At 49.8% G+C, this 22,463-nt stretch overlaps 1 protein-coding gene across 1 annotated transcript in view; it reads left to right on the top strand.

Annotated features, from left to right (window-relative positions):
- The window catches only part of LOC111156475 (kinase suppressor of ras 2), a 390,957-nt gene that overhangs the window by 357,503 nt on the left and 10,991 nt on the right, over nt 1–22,463 (top strand). Inside the window, exons 15-16 of the mRNA XM_022517399.1 lie at nt 20,228–20,324; nt 21,340–21,473. Of these exons, the coding sequence (XP_022373107.1) occupies nt 20,228–20,324; nt 21,340–21,473 (231 nt within the window). The remainder of the gene's footprint in view (nt 1–20,227; nt 20,325–21,339; nt 21,474–22,463) is intronic.

The following is a 22,463-nucleotide window of genomic DNA, read 5'->3' as shown; positions in this document are numbered from 1 at the left end:
CCATCCATCCATCCATCCATCCATCCATCATCAATCTGTCCATCCATCCGTCCATCCGTCATCCATGCATCCATCCGTCCATCCATCCGTCCATCTTCTAATCAATTCATCCACCCCTGTCATACCCCTGCCCCACTTTACCCATTCAACATCTGCCACCCTTCCTTCCCTCCTCCCATCCAACATTCACCTGTCTTCCCCATCCATCATGCATCTGCTCAAGCACCCCTTTTCCTACCAACTCATCCTCCCACCTATCTATTCCTGTGCCCATCCAGCCACTCATGTAATGTTCTAGCCTTTTAGCCATTCAGCAAATGGTTGCTGAGAGCCCATTAGGCACTGGTAGGTGCTGGGAATGAGCGTTTGGAGCTTTCCTCCTGAGGCCTGATGGAGTCAGAGAGTGTGTCATAATTAAAGCCAGCTCCTTGGAGCAAAGCAAGATGACAGGGTAGGGTGGGGAACATCCATAGACGGGAATTGCAGTGGACTGCACGCCCATGGAAATGAACAGTGGGTGGCACATTCCCTGATATGAAAAGAAAACAGACCGTCCAAACAAAAAACCAGGCAGCAAGCCTGAAAGACCCAGAACCATCTCTGCCTCCTGTTTCCTTGCCTTTGGTTCTCATTTTTATGGAATTCCATGCTGGTGAGCATGGAAGCCGAGACCCTGGAAAAAGATGGAGGAAGAGAGGGTGGTCTTGGGTGGTCGGGGTGGGGAGGGAAGATGCCGACCTAGTAGGCTCCGAAGTGGCTTAGCGCATTTTCCAGAGGTTGGAGGTGGGGAGGGGAACCAACGGCAGGGCTGTTGCCTGTCTACTTTACACCCCATTAACTCCCAACTTGTAATAATTTATCAGTGGCAGGCTGGAGTTTGCTTATTCATTATTTATAGGGAAAGAGTTTGCTAAGCAAATCAGCAGTTCAAATAAGATCACAGAGGGGTAGATTTAACCACTCAAGAAAACCGAGCCCTGTCTACAGGCAGATGGAGCTGCTGGGGACAGACAGACACCCGCTGGCCTTAAATGGTGCCTGCCTTGCGATTCCAGAAACTTTCCCTTTATCTCTAAGTGGCCCTTCTCTAAGGAACACATCTCCTCCCCTTCCCTGCCCTATCCAGCCCGATCTGGGCAATTGTCTCTGTCACATTTCAGTATTGCAGTAAAAGCCTTCAGTCAACCCTACTAAGAGTATCTTTGGGGGTCAAGTATCAAAACCAGGTCCCTTGAGCTCCTATCCCTGTGTAAGATGGATGGCCATGGTTTTCTTCAAATGTCCTAAAGATCTCCGGTCCTTTCATGTAAGGACGTCCTCTTGGACTTGAAGTTGGGACACCTGCTTTCCTCCCTGGGTGCTGGATACTGACAGATCCTGTAGGATGGGCTTTGTGATCTCGATGCCACAGAGATGCTTCAAGCAGTAGATAAAGCCAGACAGTGTTCTGGGGCGCCTGGGTGGCTCAATGGGTTAAGCCTCTGCCTTTGGCTCAGGTCATGATCTCAGGGTCCTGGGATCGAGCCCCACATCGGGCTCTCTGCTCAGTGGGGAGCCTGCTTCTCACTCTCTCCCTCCCTCTGCTTGTGCTCTCTCATCTCTAAAAAATAATTTAAAAAACCAGACCATGTTTTCCAAACAAAAGAATTTCAGAACAGATGTGAGGGGGCAGATCGTTTTTTGGATGAAAGTCAATGAAAATGAGAGGATTGGGGGGTGGGTTGTCCTTTATTGGGTCAAAATGAGTGGTTTCATTTTTTCTAATAGTTCTGAAACTTGACTTAACATTAGGATTATCTGCGAAGTTCTTTATTTTATTTTTTTAAGATTTTTTTTTTAAGATTTTATTTATTTGAGAGAGAGTGGAGAGCACAAGTGGGGAGAAGGGCAGAGGAGGAAGGAGAAGCAGGCTCCCCACTGAGCAGGGAGCCCAACTCAGGGCTCAATCCTAGGACCTCAGGATCGTGACCTGAGCTAAAAGCGGTTGCTTAACTGACTAAGCCACCCAGGGGCCCCTGGGGAGCTTTTTAAAATTTGATTTTTATGGGTGATGTTGGGAAGGTTCTGATGCAAAGGTTCTGGGGTGGGGCCTGGATGTCCTTTTGTTTAAGCTCTCCCTGTAATTCTGTCCTGGAACCAGGATTAAGAACCACTGTACAATTCCCAGATGAGCCATGTCAGACTTCTCCCCAAGCCCATCCCCAATCACAAGAGCACTGTGACAGGGACCCTGGAGTCTTAACCTCCTGGCTTCTCTGTTCTCTTGAAAGGGCAGATTGTGTCTTAGTTATCAGAGTCGTTGAGAAGAATAAATGTCAGAGCACAGGTAAAGCACATTTCTTTGATGCCCCACGGCACACCTTGGGCTTGACAATTGGCTGACATCACTGTTGTTTCCTCTTAGGGGCTGGCTAATACAGTCTCAGCTACAAGTAGCTTTTGGGGTTCCCTGGGGCAAAGCTCAGAGATGAAATTCAGTTTCCAAAGAGCAGCCAATGTTGTGTCGATATATAGGAACTGTTCTTATGAGAAGACTGGGAATCGTAACAGTAAGGGGAATTACAATTTGTCGGGTACTTCCTAGGGACAAGGGCTCCTGCTAAAGCCTTTACTTGAATGTTTTGGGGGTCCTCTTCTAGCTCTCCTCCTGAAGCAGGTATAACTCTTATTCCCATTTTACAGACAAAAGACCCAAGGTCAGAGCCCTCCAGGGAGGAGGCAGGGAGGCTGGGAGTGGAGGCAAAGCAGCCTCCCAGCCTCTGCACTGTGAGCTGGGGAGGAGATGGGTAGAGACCACGGTGGTCCTACCCGGGATGGTTAGGGGTGTGTCTTGGCTCATCCAGGTTCTGCCGAAGCAAAGAGACCATTCTCACATGTTGTCTTTTCAAGAGAATCTAGACCTGGCTTCTAGTCCAGGCTCCCTGACTCAGTGCCGACGGTGCTCAGGCAGTCCCTCCCCTTCTCTGAGCCTCTGTTTCCTCCCTGTAAAACGGGGATGATCAGACTACAACGGGGTTTCGTGAAGGATCTGGAACAGTGCACGTGGGGAATGCCAGTGAAAGGCGGTGATCTGTCAGCCGCACTGTTTCTCTTGGGGATTGCACAGACCACAACACTTCTCACTTCGCTGTGCATCCTTGGGCACCTCCCCTGTCTGTGCCCCTCCTTCCTTGCTCTACACAGTGAGGACAACATAGTCCCCTCCTGATCAGGGGGCTGTTAAGAATGAAAGTATGCCCAGTATTCAGATGCTTAGACCAGCACAGGGCATAGCTGAGTGTTAGCTGTTGCTACTGTTGTTCTCATGAATATATTCCTAATTCATTTGTTTGTTTCTTTCTTTCTCTTTGGGCTAAAATGTAAGTTCCACGAGGGCAGAGAGATGGCTTTTAACCTATTACCTAAAACAGTAGCTGATGCCATAGTCGTGCTGAGTAGATCCATGAAGGAGTGAATGAGTGAAGGAATGAATATTAGCTTCCAGGGAGCCCACATGTCTCTTAGGGCAGGGTGGGGTCTGGCTGTTCCACCGCAGCAGATGTCCCTCGGCTCTGACATGGTGTGATGTGACTTGGGAACCCAGCCCTGGCTGAGACTGTGCCCACCTGTCTATTTTACCTCCTCCTTTATTTTTTTTTTTAAGATTTTTATTTATTTACTTGACAGGCAGAGATCACAAGTAGGCAGAGAGGCAGGCAGAGAGAAAGGAGGAGGAAGCAGGCTCCCCGCGGAGCAGAGAGCCCGATGCGGGGCTCGATCCCAGGTCCCTGGGATCATGACCTGAGCCGAAGGCAGAGGCTTTAACCCACTGAGCCACCCAGGTGCCCCTTACCTCCTCCTTTAGAAGAGATGGCCGTTCCCTGAGGCACCCAGATGTGATTCCTGGCACTGCCCTGGTCCTCCCTTACCTGTCACTCTGGTGATTACTTGTATGAAGGCGATTGCCCATTTGGGCTCCAGAAGTCCACAAGAGCAGTAACTGGCCCCCTGGCCCCAGGAGCAGTCTTGGGCTCCCTTTGGGTGGTTACAAGGGACGAGGGTCACATGAAGAGGCCAGAGTGGCAGTAGGTAGGAGGAGCCATGTCACATGGGACAAGGTTTCATCATTCTGCTAAGGAGGATTCTAAAAGGATTTTTTTTATTTGAGAGAGTGAGCACAAGCAGTGGGAGGGAGCAGAAAGAGAGGGAGAAGCAGACTTCCCCGCTGAGCAGGGAGCCTGGGTTAGGGCTCGATCCCAGGACCCTGAGATCATGACCTGAGCCAAAGGCAGATGCTTGACCGACTGAGACACTCAGGCACCCCTCTAAAAGGATTTTTATCAGGGCAGCAGATGGGGTGCCTAATGTGATCTCCCTTTTGAGTCCCAAAGCTCATTCCCTGGCTGTGTACAGAGGAGGTTGGAGGAAGCGAAGGAGGAAGGTCAGTGAGAGACCACTGGGGTTCACCAACCAAGAAGGGCTCTTAGAACTTCCTGACAGCAGTGGGAGGTCTCCTTGGTCCCCATCACCCCAATGATATTGGGACAATGTCTGAATGATAGCTGATAGTCTCCGCTTCCACCTTCTCTGCTCCTCTGCCCGAAACCCTCCTCCACAGCTGGCCCTTCCCTACACAGCAGGCTCTGCCTCCTCCTTTGTGCCCACCTCACCATGTGTGACCTGAGCCAGACCAGGGTCTTGTCACACCTTCCTCCTCTACTGCACCAGAAGGCACAGGACATCCTGGATGTTCTTGAGCCATGTGACCTACCCCAGAGTCTAACCCTCAGCCTGTGACCCAGGAGACTGTTACCTATCTGTTCTATGGATTCATGCCTTGGGTGGTTACTTAAAGGGAGAGAGGAAATGAACGCACTGTTAATTGTTTCTAATCCTTATAAGGAAGAGCAGTATTTTCACTGGTACTCTCCCTGTGCCAGGCACAGCGGTAAGCTCTTTAGATGAATTGTTTAATTTTCAGAATAGTGAGTTCGGCTCATTAAATCCAGCTTATGGATGAAATAAACAGAGGTTCAGAAAGATGAAACAACGTGTAGTGGTAGAGGCCGGGTTCACATCTGGGCATTTCCTTAACAATTCACAAGGATGATACCGTCACCCTTATTTTGCAGATAAGGAAGCGAGGCTCAGAGAGGTTCGGTCACGTGCCTCTATTACTTGACTAGGAAGCACTTGGGAGCCCACGGGCTGTCTCTGGGCCTCTGTCCAGCTCCTCCTCTTGAGGGAGAGAATCTGAGGTCTGCTTGTCCGCTTTTCCCCTGGAAAGGCCCCCACACTGGGTTCTCTTCTCTCCTCTCCTGTGTGGTTTTTGAAGCCACCGTGGGCGGTGACAGTCAGGTTCGTGGACACCATGGGGCTGTTCTGACCCTGAGAAGATGGTGTCCTGAAGCAAACAGACCGTCGTGCACCAAGCAAGGACAGAAGCTGCAACCTGAAACTGACAAGTCAGGGAAAAAACAACAACAACAATGTTTGCTAAGTGGGAAAAGAGGGGATAATGGCTGGGAAAAGAAATGTCATTTTCAGGCTGCCAAAAAGAGTGTTAACGTATGATCTAGAGAACCAATAAAATCCATAGTCTAATTCTTCTGGGCTGCCTCGTTGAGATAATTTACGAAATCACATCTGAGAGCCTTGACATTTAACTTCTAATTTTGATAGAGATGATGTTTTGTTGGCCCAATAGGATGGCATGTGTGTCAACTTCAAAGGCTCCTTCCTAGTTACAAACATTCTAAACCTGTGTCCCCAGTCAAAATGTTAGAAATGGCTTTGTTAGTCATTAATGTATGTGTTTCTTTGATTGCTTATCCACCCAGCAGAGACAAGAAACTCAGTATTATACCATGTAGGAAGAGTGGAAACACGGGCGTGGGCAGGGTATGGTGGGAACTCACGGAGAGGGAAGATGGGCTATTTCTTGATGAATAAGACCTTTCGAAGAAGTGGGGGATGGAGGGAAGGGTGTTCTTGGTGGAGGGGATGGTGGGCTCAAAAGCAAGCAAGAAAGAAGGTGCCACATTTGAAAAGTATCGATTGTTCTTTGGATTGGAATAAATGGTGCCAACTGATGGGGGGCGGGGTATGGTCAGTCCCAAAGTCTAAGGCATCTGGACCCTCAGGGATGAGTAATCATAATACTAAGAGTAGAGAGTTTTGAGCCCTAACGCATGCCAGGCACAGTGCTGAACAGACATGGTGCTACTTTGTGTTACTGAATGCTCACAGCCAACCACGGACGTGAATTTGATCACTCATCACCTTTCCATAGATCAGGCTCGGTCTTCGTCCATTTGAGCCTCCCTAACAAAATACCATAGAATGGGGGGCTTAGAAATGGGCATTTATCTTTCAAGGTTCTGGAGGCTGGCAAGTCCGAGATCAGCACACTGCCAGATTTCGCGCTTAGTGAGAGCCTGACTCTCGGTTCACAGAGGACTGTCTCATCCCTGCCACTTCTTGGGATAGAAGGGACAAGGGAGCTCTTTGGGATCTCTTTGATAAGACATCAATCCCATTCTCATGACCTAATCACCTCCCAAAGGCCCCACCTGCAAATGTCAACTGGAATTTGGGGGCAGGCATAAGCATTTGGCCTCGAGCAGGCTCCAGGAAGTTTCCGTTCCTTGTCCAGGGCTTCCTGGGTGTAAACCACAGAGGCACAACTCAGCGTAAGCAGGAGGCCGTGGAGGGCTGATGAAACTCACAGAGACATGGGAGTAGAACGTCTGGGCTCTGGTCTTAGGGAAGGGGGGCAGCATCACTGCGTACCAGCTCCAGGTTTGGGTTAAACCCTGAGCCTCTCTCCACTGTACAATGTCACCAACTCTACCCACGTGTTCGCAGTGTGCTTGCGACGGTGCAATTGACAGCTCCCGCACTGGCAGACGGGATGGTGTAGAGGCTGGCCTGACACCTGGGCTCTGGCCCTGAGCTGTGTAGAGTGAGTGGTCTGGTTGATCCTAACTCTTTGTATAGAGTCCCAGCCCCGGGCCTGGGCATTCCCTCCTACTGGCCTCCCTAGAGCATCTCAAAGTGCATGCACCTTACGTGCTGAGTTGGCTGGACCCTTGCATGCTAAGATCTTTGCATCTCTGCCCTAGAGGCTTTGCAGATAGAAGTTGGGGATTTAAGGAGGCCTGAGAGGGCAAGATTACCCGGCAAATGTTGGGAAGGAATTCTCTTGGTGCCCCAGAGTTAAGAGCTTAAGGGGGGGAAAAAAAGAACCCCAAATGAACTTGAGTGATGATTTTTGGCCGTCTCTGAGAAACTGGCACAAACTTACATTTTGTTCGTGCACCTCCTAAATTGGGTTTTGGGGAATGACAGGACTTTGAATTGAAACAGATTACCAAGGTGAGGCTTGGTGACTAATGGAAATATTTGTAATAGGATTACATGGAGTTTTCATCTTTCCCATGAAGATGCAACATTGTCACACGGCCACCTTTCAGGGCACGGAACCTCTGTTTTTAATCTCTCTGGACGTTTATTTGCTGTTTTTAAATGATTGAGAGGTGAGGTCACATCCCTGGGGTGACTTGCTTTCTATCTGTGAGAAGCAGGAGAAAGCTATTAACAAAAACATGAAATTGAATCTCAGCGAGCACAGATTCCCATTCGCCTCTGCTTCTTTGAAACCACTCGCCTGCCCAGTTACGTACAAATGGAGGCATCTGTGGGCATTTGGAAGAGAACCGTGTTCCTTCGGCACCAAGAAGAACGCAGCTTCCAAAGCAGAGACCGGTTTTCCCCGGTGATGTTTACTGCGCAGGGGTGACCCTGGCCAGAGTCTCCTGTTTTTCATGTTGCCGTTGTCTCTTTCATGCCCGTCGTATGCCCTCACTCCTGCTGTGGCTCTGTGATTCAGTACTATATGGGGCTGGTTGTGCCCATCCTGTGTCCTGGGAAACCCTGATTCACTTAATCCCTAACCTGCAAACCTCCGCCTCCTGCCTATTACCTATGAACCGGGAGCTCTGGTCAGGAGAGGATAGACTTGTGCAACAGGGACAGTCAACCCTGACAGCTCCGTGACTTACTCAGAAATTTCACCTCTCAGTCACGTAGGGTGTGCTCTAGTTTGGGCAATGCTGCCGGAGGGCTCCCTTCCACACAGTCCCTCAGCGGGGGACTATCCTATCATCTAAAGAGAGATAATAGAGGGCTTCTCTGCATCCCAACCAGGAAGTGACAGGTGTCACGTTTCATGGGCCGGAAGCAGTCAGCTGGTGATGCCTCACTGCAGAGAGACCGGGCAGTGTGGTCTCCCGTAGGACTTGGAGGGAGCAACGTGGAACAGACTTCGGAGAACACATGACATGTCTCTTCCCTGCACATTCTCTAATTTAATCCTCCCAGACCTGTGAGGCAGAGTCTGGCTTGTCCATCTGCATTTCTTTTAAGTGATGTGCCCAAAAGCTTAAGAGCCCCCAGACCTGCGGCACCTGGGTGGCCCAGTCGGTTAAGCATCTGACTCTTGGTTTCAGCTGAGGTCGTGATCTCAGGGTCGTGAGATTGAGCCCTGCTTCGGGCTCTGTGCTCAGTGCAGAGTTTGGGATTCTTTTCTCCTTCCTCTCTCCTCCTCCTTCTCTCTCTCTCTCAAATAAATATATAAATAAATAATCTTTAAAAAGATAAGAGCACCCGGGCTGGACGTGGAACTCCGTTCTGCCCACCTGCAAGTTCAGAGGTCCTAGCCACAAGATGCTCTTGCCTCTCTGATGCGTTCTCTGTCCCCTCCATTCTCTTTTTCTGTTGCCACCCGCAAAAGGAATGCTTACACCCAGCGCATTCCCGGTCTCTAGATCTGTCTCCATCCCTCTTGGTGTCATGAAACGGTAGCTCAAGTTCATTTCTGTCCGAGTCGTCGCTCCAGCAGTGCTGCCCATCCAGCCTGCCTCCAATCCCCTCAGTGTTCTGCCTTTATCTAAAAAGCTTCCAGTGCCAAGGACACAGTGCTCTTCACTGTCAGGCTGGCAGAGGTGTGTGGTTGTAGAAATGGGGGGGAGGGCATTTCACAGACCTGACGGACAGGTATGTGAAATCAGGAGGTTTTCCTCTTCCCCCAAAATGGGACTCCTCTACCCCTCGGCCAAGACAGCAGCAAGAAACAAGTGGGGATTTTTTGTAAACTTCCAATTTTCTTTCTTTTTGGAACAACTGTATTGATTGTATTTCCGTATCTCCTTAAATTTGCTCATTGACAGGATCTATACAGCTCGGTAGTTTTTAGTATATTTGCAAAATTGTGCAACTATCCCCACATCTAACTGTAGACGCTTTGCCCACAGTCGCTCCCTACCCCCACCCTCTTCAGTCGCCAGCCCCTCGCAACCAGAACTTCCATCTTTCAGACCAAGAATCCACGTTTTTACTGGAGCATTTCAAAGGCCAAGGGAAATGCAGACACAGAGCGCCTTCTGAGCGGCAGGAGAGGCTGTGGCCAATTCTGAGGTTGGCGGGGCCATCCTTGCAGGGCTCTCTCCGACACCGGTCTCAGAAACACACCCGGCGATAACACAGACATGCACATAAATGCCGAGATGCCTGCACACATATACACGGGTCACAGACATAACTACGCATGCACGTGTGTCCTGCCTCAACGCACCCACACGTGCGCGCGTGCACTCTCACACACACACACACACACACACACATACACACACACACACAGATTCACTCACATGTATACACACGTACTCATGAGGACCTCAGACTATGCACATGGAGGGGGCACTGGCTCCCATAGAAACAAGACTACACATGCATACATGTGGGTACACATGGACGTATGTCATGCCTGTGGCTCTTGATTCAGCAGCAGTGACCCACTGTGTGGCCCCAAGGGATCAGTGATTTCCTCCGTGGTCACCCTATGCAAACCAGTGATCTGTAAAGCAATTTGGGATTTGCCGTGTTCAGAAGAACACTGGTCCCGCTCATCTAGCGCCCCGGGGGTCCCCTGGGAAGGCTCTGGAGGGGAGCAGGTGGAGGAGTCAGGAAGGGATTATGGAGAAGAAGCCACAGGAGACTCAAATATACATTCCAGGGTCCTGACTTGACATGCGCCTCCATGTTTGAGTCCCGGCACATCGGACCCGGGTGTGTCTTCCCCTGGAGCCTCCTCCTGTCCAGCAGGCAGGGTAGGTGGCAACAGGCAGCCCAGCCTGTCACCACTGCTGTGTCACACGGGCTGGCATGTTAGTTCCTGGCCTGCGTGTGTGTTGACCCAGTTCTCCCTTCTTCCTCGTCAGTCCAAATGAACCCCGAGCAGAGCCCCGTCCCCGCACCTGTGACACTTGCGGACATTCTTGTGTGGTGTCTGCCTTGCCGTCCGGACTCAGTAGCCCCACACCTAGTGTGGGAGCATTGGCTCACACGCACGGACGGGTGAATGGTTGAACGAGTGGAAAATACGCTTGACCTTAACCGCACCGAGTTGCCAATGCAAAAGGAGAATGAGTCAGGTTTGTTCAACTCTGTCTAGTTCTAGTGGCCCAATTTCTGTTGACCCATCCCAGTTTCTTAGAACAAGGGTGAACAAATCTTTTCTGTAAAGTGCCAGACAGTGAATTTAAAAATTTTTTTTTCTTTTAATGTTTATTATTTTCAGAAAGTAAATATTCTTAGTTTTGCCATACGGTCTCTGTGATGGGTACTCAACTCTGGCATTTTAGCAGAAAAGCATCTATAGAACAGTGCGCAAACAAGGGTGTCACTATGTTCCCACAAAGCAGCATTTACTGGGTATTTACTCTCCCAAGCCCGTGTGTCTATGGTCTCCCAAACTCTCTGTGAACCCCTGACCTAGAGCCCTGCCAACAATGAGCTCATTGGGTGTGTGCTGGGGCATCCCATTCTCAAGAAAGGGAGAGGCAGTGGAAAGGGAGCTTCGGGCAGACTGGACCCTGTCTGTGCCATGTCCTGGCCGTGAAGAATCCTGGGCAAGTCATTCATTCCCTTGAGGCTTTGGTTCCTCATCTGGAAAGTGGGAAGATGAACAATTCTCCCACAGGCTCTGGTGAGGCTTGTCTCGGGAGCTTGGACAGTGTCCGTTCCCTCTTTCTTCAGTCCTTTCTACTTCCCAAAGAGGCCATGCAGTTCAGTGGCTAAGAACAAGACGCTGGTGGCAGACAGATGGGGGGTTGCTAGTTCTGCTTTGCAGGTGTCCTCTGCACGAGCCTAGCAAGTGACTTGACTCGCTGAGTCTCAGTTTTCCCATCTGAAATAGGAGTGGCACTTCCCTAATAAGGTTGAGGTTGGGAATGCATCTCTAGGTGACCCTTCAATGACATGGGTTTGAACAGCACAAATTCACTATACACAGACTTGTTTCTAGAAATACAGTACAGCAAATGTATTTTTTTTGTGGGTCTCTCAATGCCTTTTCTCTAGCTTACCTTAAAAAAAAAAAAAAAAGATTTATGTATTTGACAGAGAGCACAAACGGAAGGAGCGGCAGAACTTCCAGGAAATGGTAGGCAGAGGGAGAGGGAGAAACAGGCTCCTCACTGAGCAGAGAGCCCGACACGGGGCTCCATCCCAGAACCCTGGGATCCTGACCTGAGCAGAACGCAGACACTTAACCGACTGAGGCACCCAGGTGCCCCTCTAGCTTACCTTATCATGAGAATGTGTATATAATACATACAGCATACAAAATATGTGTTAATCGACTTTATGTGACCTGTGAGCCTTCCGGTCAGTTAGGTTTTGGGGGAGTCAAGAGTTACATGAGGATTTTCAACTGCGTCGGGGGTCGGTGCCCCTAACCCCCGTGTCATTAAAGGGTCAGCTGTAGTTAAGATCATTTCTGTCAAACACTTAGCAGAGCACTTTTGGGAAGGTTCTCAGCGAATGGTATTCTTGATTCTTAGGAAGCAGCTTGGCTCTGGGGCTGCAAACACAGAATTTAGCCTCAGGCAGATCTGGGGGTTCAAGCCTGGCTGTGCCACTTGAAGCCCCGTCTTGGGAAATTCCATTTTCCTCTGTGTCCCCATTTCTTCCATGAAGGAGGTGGACCAGTCATCTGTAACGTGAGTCTATAGCCTGAATTCTAGAACTTTCTATACATGTTCCCTTACATCATGGCCAGGTGGTGCCGCCCTGAGGTCTGTCTCCTGGGAAGATAGCATTCTCCCGTCCCCCTGCTGTTTCCTCTCCCCATCTTCCCATCTCTCTCCACCCACTTGGGCCCCAGGGCCCTGTGGGCAGAAAGGACACAGTGGAGTGATGCATACCACACATTGTCTGCCCCTTCTCTTACAGGACACACAGTTACTTTAAAAACTCAGATCGTTGACTCTGCCTTCTTCCTTAGGGGTTGAGCTTTTCCAGGGAGAGAATATCACTGGGGCTTCAGGTAAGAACCAGTCACAGGCTGTGTGCCCAGCAGGTGCGGACCCCTTTGCAGAGGACAAGGCTCAAAAAACCCTTCCTGCATTGAACGAATCACAGCCCGACAGCCTTCTGAGCAAGGCCAAGGCTGAGCTGCTCGGGGCATGGATATGGTTCACACCGTCCTTCCTCATTTCAGTCCGTGGCCGGCTCAGTATTTTCCAAACTGTCTAGAGGATGAACGTGCGTCTGGTTTCATGGCAGTCTGACTCAGAGGAGCCTTTTTTTTTTCCCTTTTCTCTCATTTAACAAAAGTACCATGTGTTTATTGGGAGAAAAATTAGAAAAGAGAGATAAGCTGCAAGGGGGGAAAAAACACAACCTTGTAAAGCTCTTAATCCCACTACCTAGATATAACCATGCTGACACCTTGGAATCTGTCCTTGGTTTTTTAATGCATATAAATTAGGTGGTATTCATATACATTTTAAAAATGATAATTCAGTTTACCATTCAGCTTTAAAAAAAAAAAAAAAGCGTTTCTGGTCAGGGAGCACAAGAACGGATATGTTTCTGTATCCAGCCCCAGAAGGCAGGGCCGGTGGTCAGTGTGGTCTTCTGGTACCTTGCACAGACAGGGAGAAGGCAACTTTGTCGCTGACTGGCTCTGGCTTGGCTGTCATAGTGTGCTTCAGAAAGTTCTGCCCTGGTGCCTAATACAGCTCTCCTCCCAGCTCCGGTGGGTAATGGGAGGAAGGAAGGGGGTCGGACCTTGTGTTCATTCATTCACTCATTCCCGGAGCATTTCTGGAGCTCCTCCCCTGGGCCTGGCCAGCTGTGTGCTGCAGGGGTGCACCCAGGAGCTCTGAAGAACCCCCTCAAATGTTCCAGCCCTCTTCAGCTGGCTTTCCACCTGGCAATATAGGAGGTCATGATAAAAGTTTCTTTCTAAAATACACTTATTTTTTTCAAGGCAGTGCATCCAAAAGAAACTACTAGCAAGTGATAAGTAAAGGAAGGTGGCCAATCTGGCAAAAATCCTGTGGTGGTTCTGGAATGATTGCCATGAGATGCACAGTCTGACCCTTAGGGGATGATAAAAGATTATGCTGCAGAGTTAGGAAGGATCATGTCCTGGGACGTCTTTGGACAAGGTCAAGAAGAACAGGTCTCGGATGGCACCTGGACCACACAATGTGATTGGAGGCAGAGGCCCAGCTGGGCTACCATTTCCTGGAAGATCCGCCTGCAGTGAGCTGACGGCTCCTGTTTGCCCAGCAGGCTGCCCTTTCCCCTGGAGCACTCCTACCCTTGTAGAGCCCAGACCACAGAGGGCAGAATGTCACCAGAAGCATGAGGTCACGGTCAGGGGCAGGAATTCTCACTAATTGGCACAGCCCTGTCTCTGTACTCTGAAGGGCCCAGACCAGGTAGCCTTTGGCCTCTGCACATAGCAGAACTGCATCCAGTCCTGGAGAGAAAAATCCAGTAAGAGAGGGTCCAAGCTTACCTTGTCCCTCCCCACTTTTCCAAGTTTGGCAGCCGTATCAAAGGCTGGAAGGGTGTGCATTAGCAAAACGTTAAGTCCTACTTTCCTGAGCCGCTAGGCTCCTGCTTTGCATCTTCCAATGCCTAGCCGGCCACCACCCTCTTTGGCTGGGACTTGAGCCTCCTGCCACCAACCTCTTACTAAATGGAACTCTATGACTCTTCATTTCCCGGATGCACATTGTGTTAAGCCGGTGGCAAACAGCTGACATTTCTCACTCGCTTTCTGGCATTTCCCCCTTTTTAATAGGAAGCGAACCTGGCATTTTTTATTAGAAAGCCCCCGAGTCCCGAGGTTTAATATCTTCAGTGTTAGATTCATGAACAACTTGGAAGTTAAAAGCTTGCCTGTGGCTGGAATTCGACAGCACACAACTTGTCTCTTGAAGTGTGATTTATTTGCTCAAGGGAAGGGGGGAGGGAAGGGGGGAGGAACGGGAGGGGCAATTAAGTGGGTTTAGAGTTTTGAGAGGTGGGGAATGCTTAGAAGTGAGTGAACAACCAAAGGGTTGTAAATCCATTCTGACAGAATAGAGTGTTTTAAAAATAACAGCTGACTTTGAAACCAACTGCCTTGGGTCTCTCAGATCAGGCAGAGCTAAGGAATGTTTCCACCCCACTGTTTCTTCTATTTGGAAGATCAGTACTTGAGGGGGGCTCGCTCCGGGAGGTATTCTCTAGAGCCCCACTGTAGGGCCATTGCTATATCACTCAAGTGTACCAGGCTTGGTTCTACCTCAGGGCCTTTGCACTGGCTGGTCCCTCAGCCTGGAACTCTCTTCCTCCAGATTTTCCCATGGCTGCCTTCTTTCTTCATTTAGCTCTTGGCATGAAGGTCGCCTCTCCTGAGGGGCTTACCCTAACCATCCTAGCTAAAGAGGCCCCCAGCCCCAGCACTCGCTGTCCAATAAATCAATTTATTTTCCCCTTAGCACTTGGGCGTCTTTGAATATCTCATCTATTTGCCTGTCTACTTATTTATTGCCTGATGTCTCCCATGGCCAGTCAGTCCCATGAGATTAAGGACCATGTCTGTCTTGCGCACACCTAGAATAGTACCACCTACCCCTAAAATACTACCATGCCCACAGTGCCACACTCACTAAATGGGTTGTGAACATTACTCTCTCTGGGCCCTAGTCAAATGAGATTGGATTTGAGTGGTGGTTCTCAAAGTGGGGTTCCTAGACCACCAGCATGAACATGACCTGGAAACCTGTTAGAAATACCAGTTCTCTGGGTCCCAACCCAGACCCCCAGCCAGAGTCAGGATTTCTCAGGGTGGGACCAGTCATCTTTGTTTTAAGAAGCACCTTCCAGTTTGTGAACCAGTGGCCTCATACTTTAACACCTCTGAGGTTTCAGCAGGTGTAACTGCAGGAAGGGAAGTGGGTATGGCAGGGGAGACCGTAGGGGCCCAGTCTAGAACAGTCTAGTACATTCCAGTTTAAGACCAGGCATACCTGAAAGCCACACTCCCCTCCCTCCCACCCCTCATTCATTCACACGGGCCTGGGTCCTGCTTGGTGGTGAGAGGTTTGGAGGAGGGAAGGGAAGTGGCTGCCCCAAGGCATCTGGATTTCTCTCCCAGTCACTGTTTTGGCAGAAAGTAGCCAGTTTGGACAGAGGTCCTGGATAAGCCTTCTAGGTGGATTTATCTCGTTGTTTCTGGTAATCCTCTTTTATGCTGGTTTACAACAAAGCATCTTATACTTGGGGTGCCTTCCTGGCCAGAAGGCCCACTGGGTCACTTGGGACAGGGGTCAAAGGTCAGAATTATATGAATGAGTTGCCTGGGGTCAGGGCTGGAGAGACCTATCAGCCTGCAGGTAAAGTGGTAAATTTCCAGTCCTTGTTTTTCTTCTTGGAGAAATGTGATCATTTTGCAGAGAAAGAGAGATACCAGGGAGTGATATGTGTAGGTGTGTGTGTGTGTGTGCACGCGCGCATGTGCACGCGCTTACTGCCTCAGAACCTAGAGGGGTACTAAGTACATCCTTAAGCCACTAAAACACCTTCACCTAACTTCCAACTGACTGCCACCCAGGACAGCTGGCTCATTGATCCTCATTGCCATGGTAGTGACATTATGACTACCATTTACTGAGGGCATGTGATGTGCTGGAGTCTCGGAGAAAGTTATGGAGCAAAAGATGGGGGTTAGGGGTGCCTGGGTGGCTCAGTGGGTTAAGCCTCTGCCTTCGGCTCAGGTCATGATCCCAGGGTTCTGGGATCGAGCCCCATATCGGGCTTTCTGCTCAGCAGGCAGCCTGCTTCCCCCTCTCTCTCTGCCTGCCTCTGCCTACTTGTGATCTCTCTCTCTGTGTCAAATAAATAGATAAAATTAAAAAAAACAAAAAAACAAAAAAAAAATGATGGGGGTTAAGACCTAAGCTCTAGAGCCAGGCTGCCTGGGTTCTAATTCTAGCTCCGCTGAACCTCTCTGAACCTCACTTTCCTTATCTGTAAAATGTGGCTGATCCAAGACTTTAGTAAGTCCAAGATGCTATCCATTACAATGTGCACCATGTGTTCATGGACTATAAAGAAAGAAGTAACAACTGTTACCTGTTCGTGAATAAGACACATTCTGCTTCCAGAGATGTGAAATTTCAAGGAAATGCACATGTTAGAATCCATGGACTACAGCAAGAATAACCATCCATGTGGGGCTCTTGGGCCTAGGCTGGCGGCTGGCACCTAGAAAAGGCTCATGCACGTTAGCTGGTGGTGTTCCTATACCCCCGTTTTACAGATGAGGAAACGGAGGTCAAAGTCACTTCCCAAGGTCACCCAGCAAGTAGTAAATGGGAGAGTCAGATTTGGATTCCCTTGCCTGTGTGTCTCTTAAGTGGCCCCAAAATCATGTCTGGTAACTGAGCGCCCACACCATGGAGGAGATGAGAAAAACGTCAGGAACACGCTGACACCATGTCTGTCTGTATGTCTGTGTGTCTGTGAGCTGGTCCTCTGCCCCTCTGGGTCTGCATAGCATCATCTGCAGGAATAGAGCAATAGTGTGGACCCTGCGGGGGTGCTCTGAGGATTTGTGAAGGTGACTCAGGTCCCACACATATGCTCCGTAAACCTTCATCCTCCCCTCTCTTCCCTTCTCCACCTCCCACGCTGCAAGTGGCTTTTTGGGCACTGCTGTTAGCCACACAAACCCCAAGGCTAGAGCAGTTGCCAAAGATACTTGGACTGACTTGCCTGGAGTATCTGAGCTTCAGCCACCCTGGACACTTGCCTGATACCTGCTCATGCTCAGGCCTCAACCCTCTCCCTGCACCTGCTCTCCGGCTGGGCTCCCAATACACACCTGGCAGGCACAGCCAGGCTGGGAGTCCCCAATTCTTCTGCAGATAATTCCTCTCGGAACTGTGTAACGAGCTTCAAAGTGGATACCTGGGGGGCTCAGTCCGTTAAGCATCTGCCTTCAGCTCAGGTCATGATCCCAAGGGTCCTGGAATCGAGTCCTACATCGACTCTCTGCTCAGTGGGGAACCTGCTTCTCCTTCTGCCTCTCTCTCATGAATAACAAAGCAGTATCTTAAAAAAAAAAAAAAAGTGGATGCATGGGGTATCAGTGTTGGTTTAGATTTTCTTGTAAATTTCAACACCTGTGTATTGTGCAACCTTGCCGATTTGTTTAAAGCAAACTTTTAAAAGTATACTATAAGGCAAAATGTCAAGATCCTAAGAACACAACCTGATGAATTTCCACTATATTCACACTCCAGTACCAGCCTTCCAGTCAAACAGAACCGTACGTGCCCCCAAGGGTCACGACTACACTGAGTTCTTGCACGCAGGTCCATTTTGTCTGCTTTTGCCCTTTCTACATATGGAATTATTCTGTGTGAGTCTTGCGTGTCTGGCTTCTTTTGTTCAACATGGTGTTTATTTTCTTTGCCATTAGCAGCAGTTTATTGTTACATAGTATAGTAGAGACCTATATTGTTATATTGTTACATGGCTTTATCACAGTCTATCCATCTTTCTGTTGAGGAACATTTGGATTAGGTCCAGTGTGGGGCTATTATGAATGGGTTGCTGTTAACATGGCAGTGCATTCTGGCAGATCCATGGGTGAACACGAGTATGCATGCCTGTTGCGTACCTACTTAGAGGAGAGAATGCCGATTGGGGGTTATTTGTATATTTCACTTTGGTAGCCGTGCCAGGCTGTGATTGTACAAATTTACATCCCACCAGTGGCTGGTGGTTTCTCCAGCAGCCCCAGAAACCACAGGGTAGTGAGAGAAGCATAGGTTTTAGCAGCTGCTCCTGGAGAGGAAGATGTGAGCAGAGAAAGAAGATGGGGTGGATGTTTGAAGCCTGTGACTTGTTTGCAGCCACCCTAGGAAGGAGAGTCTGGAAGTCTGGGAGCCTGGTGCAGTGATCTTTTCTGCCATATGTGGTGGGGACGGTCTTTTCTGCACTCTGGCCTGTAATGAGTGTAGGTGGGTATTCAAGAACTGAGTATCCAGGGGAGGAAATCCGCCCACGGTCTCCACCGTCCCCAATATTTAAACGTCAGTATGGTTTAATAGGCTGCACAGCCCACTCCCTCTCCCTCAGCAGCCATAGCAAATGTATCCCTAGGACAGCAACAGCAGGGGACAGCCTTGAGTCACCGTGGCTGCCTCCTGCCAGCTTCCTGGGCAACCTTGGACAGGTGAATCAGACTCCCTGGGAGTCCACTTCCCTGAGCATCTCAGCTTAAGGAATTGAAGAAATGAATCTTAGTCAAAGATCATGGGTAGCATTTTGGACGGATATATGGGTGGATGAGTGGATACATAGCTAGGTATATCGGCAGGAATATAATAGCTGGACAAACAGATGTGATGTGTGTGTTAATCTACAATATATATTTGCACAAGGGTGTGTGTGCCTTTGCCATTTTACTGATCATTTACTTCTCCTAACAGCCAGCACTTAACATATGTCAGGCACAGAGAGATGCCCGTACCTTTACATACCTGATTCCATGTGAGTCTCCTTAACAATCTTGTAAGGCAGGAACTATTGACCCCATTTTACAGATCATGAAAATGAGGCTCAGAGAGGTTAACTCACCTGCCTGGGGTCACACAGCCACTAACCGACAAGCCAGGATTCTAACCCACAGAGTTTGACTAGGCCCCTGTTCCAACCGTTGTGCTACCCTTTCCACCAGGTGCCAGGCATTTCCCTGGCCACTTCTCATTCAGTTCTCATAGTGACTCTACAAGGTAGGTGTTCTCTTTGATAGCTGTGGAAACCGAAGCCCAGAGGGGTTAAGTAACCCACCCAAAGGCACACAGTAAAGAGCACAGCTGGGATCCAAACTGAGGTCCCTCCGCCAACAGTTCTAGCTCCAAGCACACACTCTCGGCTAAGTCCAGCATGGAACAAGGGCTTGAAAAATACTAAAGGAAGGACTACGAGTCTTAGCGACGAAGACCTAGATTAAAAGAAAAATTCAAGCCATTATTTTGAAACAAGATGGAACACGAACTTTCCTAATACCATCCCTTCCTCCTTCAGCCAACACCGATACCATGAGCCAGACGTGGTGCCAGGGGCTGGGACTGTGGTGGTGAATCTAGAAATCATTCATCCCCTCACCAGTTCCATGACTGTGTACTGAGGGCCCGCTGCGTGTGTGTGCCAGGAACTGAGCTCACTGCGGGAGGGACAGACGGAGGGGCATGCAGGCAACTAAACGGGGAGGTGTGACCGTCACTGCATTCACGTCCTCTGTCATCTTGTCATTTATCTTACACCACTGGTCCTTGCAATGAACTCAGTGAGGCTGAAAAAGTGAGGCCCTCCATCTCAACAGGTATCTGGCATGGAGGGAGGAGTACCAGTGTCGACGCGCCGCCGTCTGAAGGCTTGAATGCATCGTTGGCTGATGGTACTTGGTGGACGTGAGCCACCGCTTTGCTGGGGTTTTATCACTGTCCCTCAGCAGCTTCCGGCGAGCGGGAGCAGCTGTGACAAATGGCTGGCAGAGTGCTGTCTGAGTGGTGTCTGAGGACCCCAGAAGTTGTTGGTTTATGCACGGCTCTCCTGTGCAAGTCTGGGACAGATGGAACGTGGCGAGCCTGCCCTCTGGACTGGGTTAGCTTCTGCAGGCACCTCGGTGCCAGGGCGGGTGTGTCGTAACAGAACGTGCCCCCCGCCCCGATCTGCATCCTAGAGCCAGATCTGAGGTCCAGTTACAGGCTCGGTATCCGATAGGCAAACTGGTGGCACCTGCCGTCTTACTTGTCCCATCCAGCCACCATTGTGGGTCACTCGCCTTTGAACAACTGCTGATCGTTTCTTTTGTCCTTTTGCTTTCCAGCCTGTGTAAGGGACGGACGCTCTATTCTGTGGTGCGGGACGCCAAAATCGTCTTGGATGTCAACAAAACAAGGCAGATTGCCCAAGAAATTGTGAAGGTACCGTAGGGTCTGGGGCTCCCTCCTGAGATGCATGGTCTGGCTTCAGACAACAGTCTGGATTTAAAAAAAAAAAAAAAAAAATTAGACTCGATCTGAAAAATACCAGACTGTAGGTGAGGAGAGGTTTTTGCCCAGTTACCACATTAGGGTTGGTCCCCCGATGTTTGGCTGCCATCTGTTGCCTCATCATCATGATAATTGGGCCCGTGTGGGGACCCGGGGAAGTTTGTGCAGCTAGAATCCCTTACCCTTCGGATGCTTGAATCCCCATGAGCGCACGCCATCTCTCTCCACAGCTGCTGGGGAAATATCCAATTGTTGCAAGTTGTTTGGGATTAAAACAAACTGGAACATCCTGTGTTTTCTGGCAGGTGCCTCATTAGTCAGTTGACTGGGGCTTTGAGTTCCCATTGGAAGTGTCAGGACTAAGCTGTTAGAAGAGATAAAATGTGACTGCTCATAAAGGCGAAAAACCAAAAATCTAGAGATTCACCCTTGATCGAGACCTCCAGGAGACTCTCTCCCCCATGGTCTTGATCACTGACTCGTGATCCATCCCTAGAGGAAGGCAGGGGTTTCTGCACTGATATGGGTTAAGAGGATATAAAACACATCTTCTGCAGAGAAGTTATGTTTTAAAAAGGAAGTGCAGGGAGGTCGTGAATGGAATTCCTTTCTCTGGGAACCTCCTCTAAGTTTTTGTCTTCACTTTTTTTTCCCCCCACTAGGGACATCTTTCTTTGTTTCTCCTTCAGGAGGTAGAAGAGCTAGGTGGGAACAGTTGGGTGGGGGTCTGAGGGTGGTGGCAGATGTGTGTCTTGGGGACCTTTCCTGTTCCCACTTGCCGTGATTTCTCTTACCCTGCCTCTGAGCCTCTGCGTTGGGGTCCCCTGAACTGCGGCTCTTTGGGGCGCTGTTGTAGGAGGCAAGGAGGGTGAGCCCAAGCCAGAGTAGTGGCAGCAGCGAACGCTCAGGTGTTCCCTGAAAATTCCCATCTCCTTGCTCCCTGCAGGGCATGGGCTACCTCCACGCCAAGGGGATCCTTCACAAGGACCTCAAGTCAAAGAATGTCTTCTATGACAACGGCAAAGTGGTGATCACAGACTTCGGGCTCTTCAGCATTTCCGGGGTGCTGCAGGCTGGCAGGTGAGCGGCGGGGCAAGGGCCCAGTGGAGTTCTTGGCCGATGACTGTCAGGGGACGGGAAGTCAGCCACCCAAATGGTATCAGTGACCAAGACTGGGTGTAGGGCCTGAGGTCGCTTAATTGGGTAGCTAGGCTGTTGCTGATGCTAGAGCAAGTCATGATTCCCTGGGGGAGGCTCTCTTTCAAGTGGTGCTCTTGCACACATGGGCATTATTGGGCACAGAGCATCCCTAAATGCTTGAAAGCCTTTGCCCTTGTATTTAACTGGAAGATCCGCTTTTGCCCCAAGGACCCACCTGGAAGTTGGAATCCCCCAACAGTCCTTGCTCGAAGTTTTCTTATGAACTGATCCATTTTATGCAGCAAGAGTACTGAGGGATTTAAAGTCAGACCCGCCTGTGGCCCCCACCCTGGACTCTGCCCCTTAATCACTATGACATTAGTTATACCCCCGAAACCTCCCCGAACGTCGGTTTCCATGTCTGCAAGAAAAAATGACGATGTCATCACGCCTACGTCCATGGGATCCTTGTGGGGCCAAAAGAACACAATCAGGGATCCAACAGCAGTGCCCAGAGCACAGGGCACACAGCACAGAGTAGCAGCTGCTGAGCTGTTGTAATTACTAAAATTTGCATATACCTCCCCGGTGTCACCCAGGAGAATCATTAACCGTCTTTAAGTAATTAACTCTCATGAGCCACTCACCTGAGGGCAAGCTGCCTTGAGTTGACCAGGAGAAACAGCTTGATTCCAAATAAACATCCCATGATTCAGGAGGTCTGCCCTCCCTGACTTTTAATTTGGAGTGTGGACGCGAGCCACGTGCAGGCGCGGCACACACACACACACACACACACACACACACTCTCTCTCTCTCTCTCTCTCTCTCTCTCTCTCTCTCTCTCTCTCTCTCTCTCTCTCTCTCTCTCTCTCTCTGTCTGTCTCTCTCTCTCTCTCTCTCTCTCTCTCTCTCTCTCTCTCTCTTTCT

This window comes from Enhydra lutris, unplaced genomic scaffold (assembly GCF_002288905.1).
Source record: "Enhydra lutris kenyoni isolate GAN:26980312 unplaced genomic scaffold, ASM228890v2 scaffoldscaffold46, whole genome shotgun sequence".
Taxonomy (NCBI): domain Eukaryota; kingdom Metazoa; phylum Chordata; class Mammalia; order Carnivora; family Mustelidae; genus Enhydra; species Enhydra lutris.
This window is presented reverse-complemented; position numbering and strand designations above follow the sequence as displayed.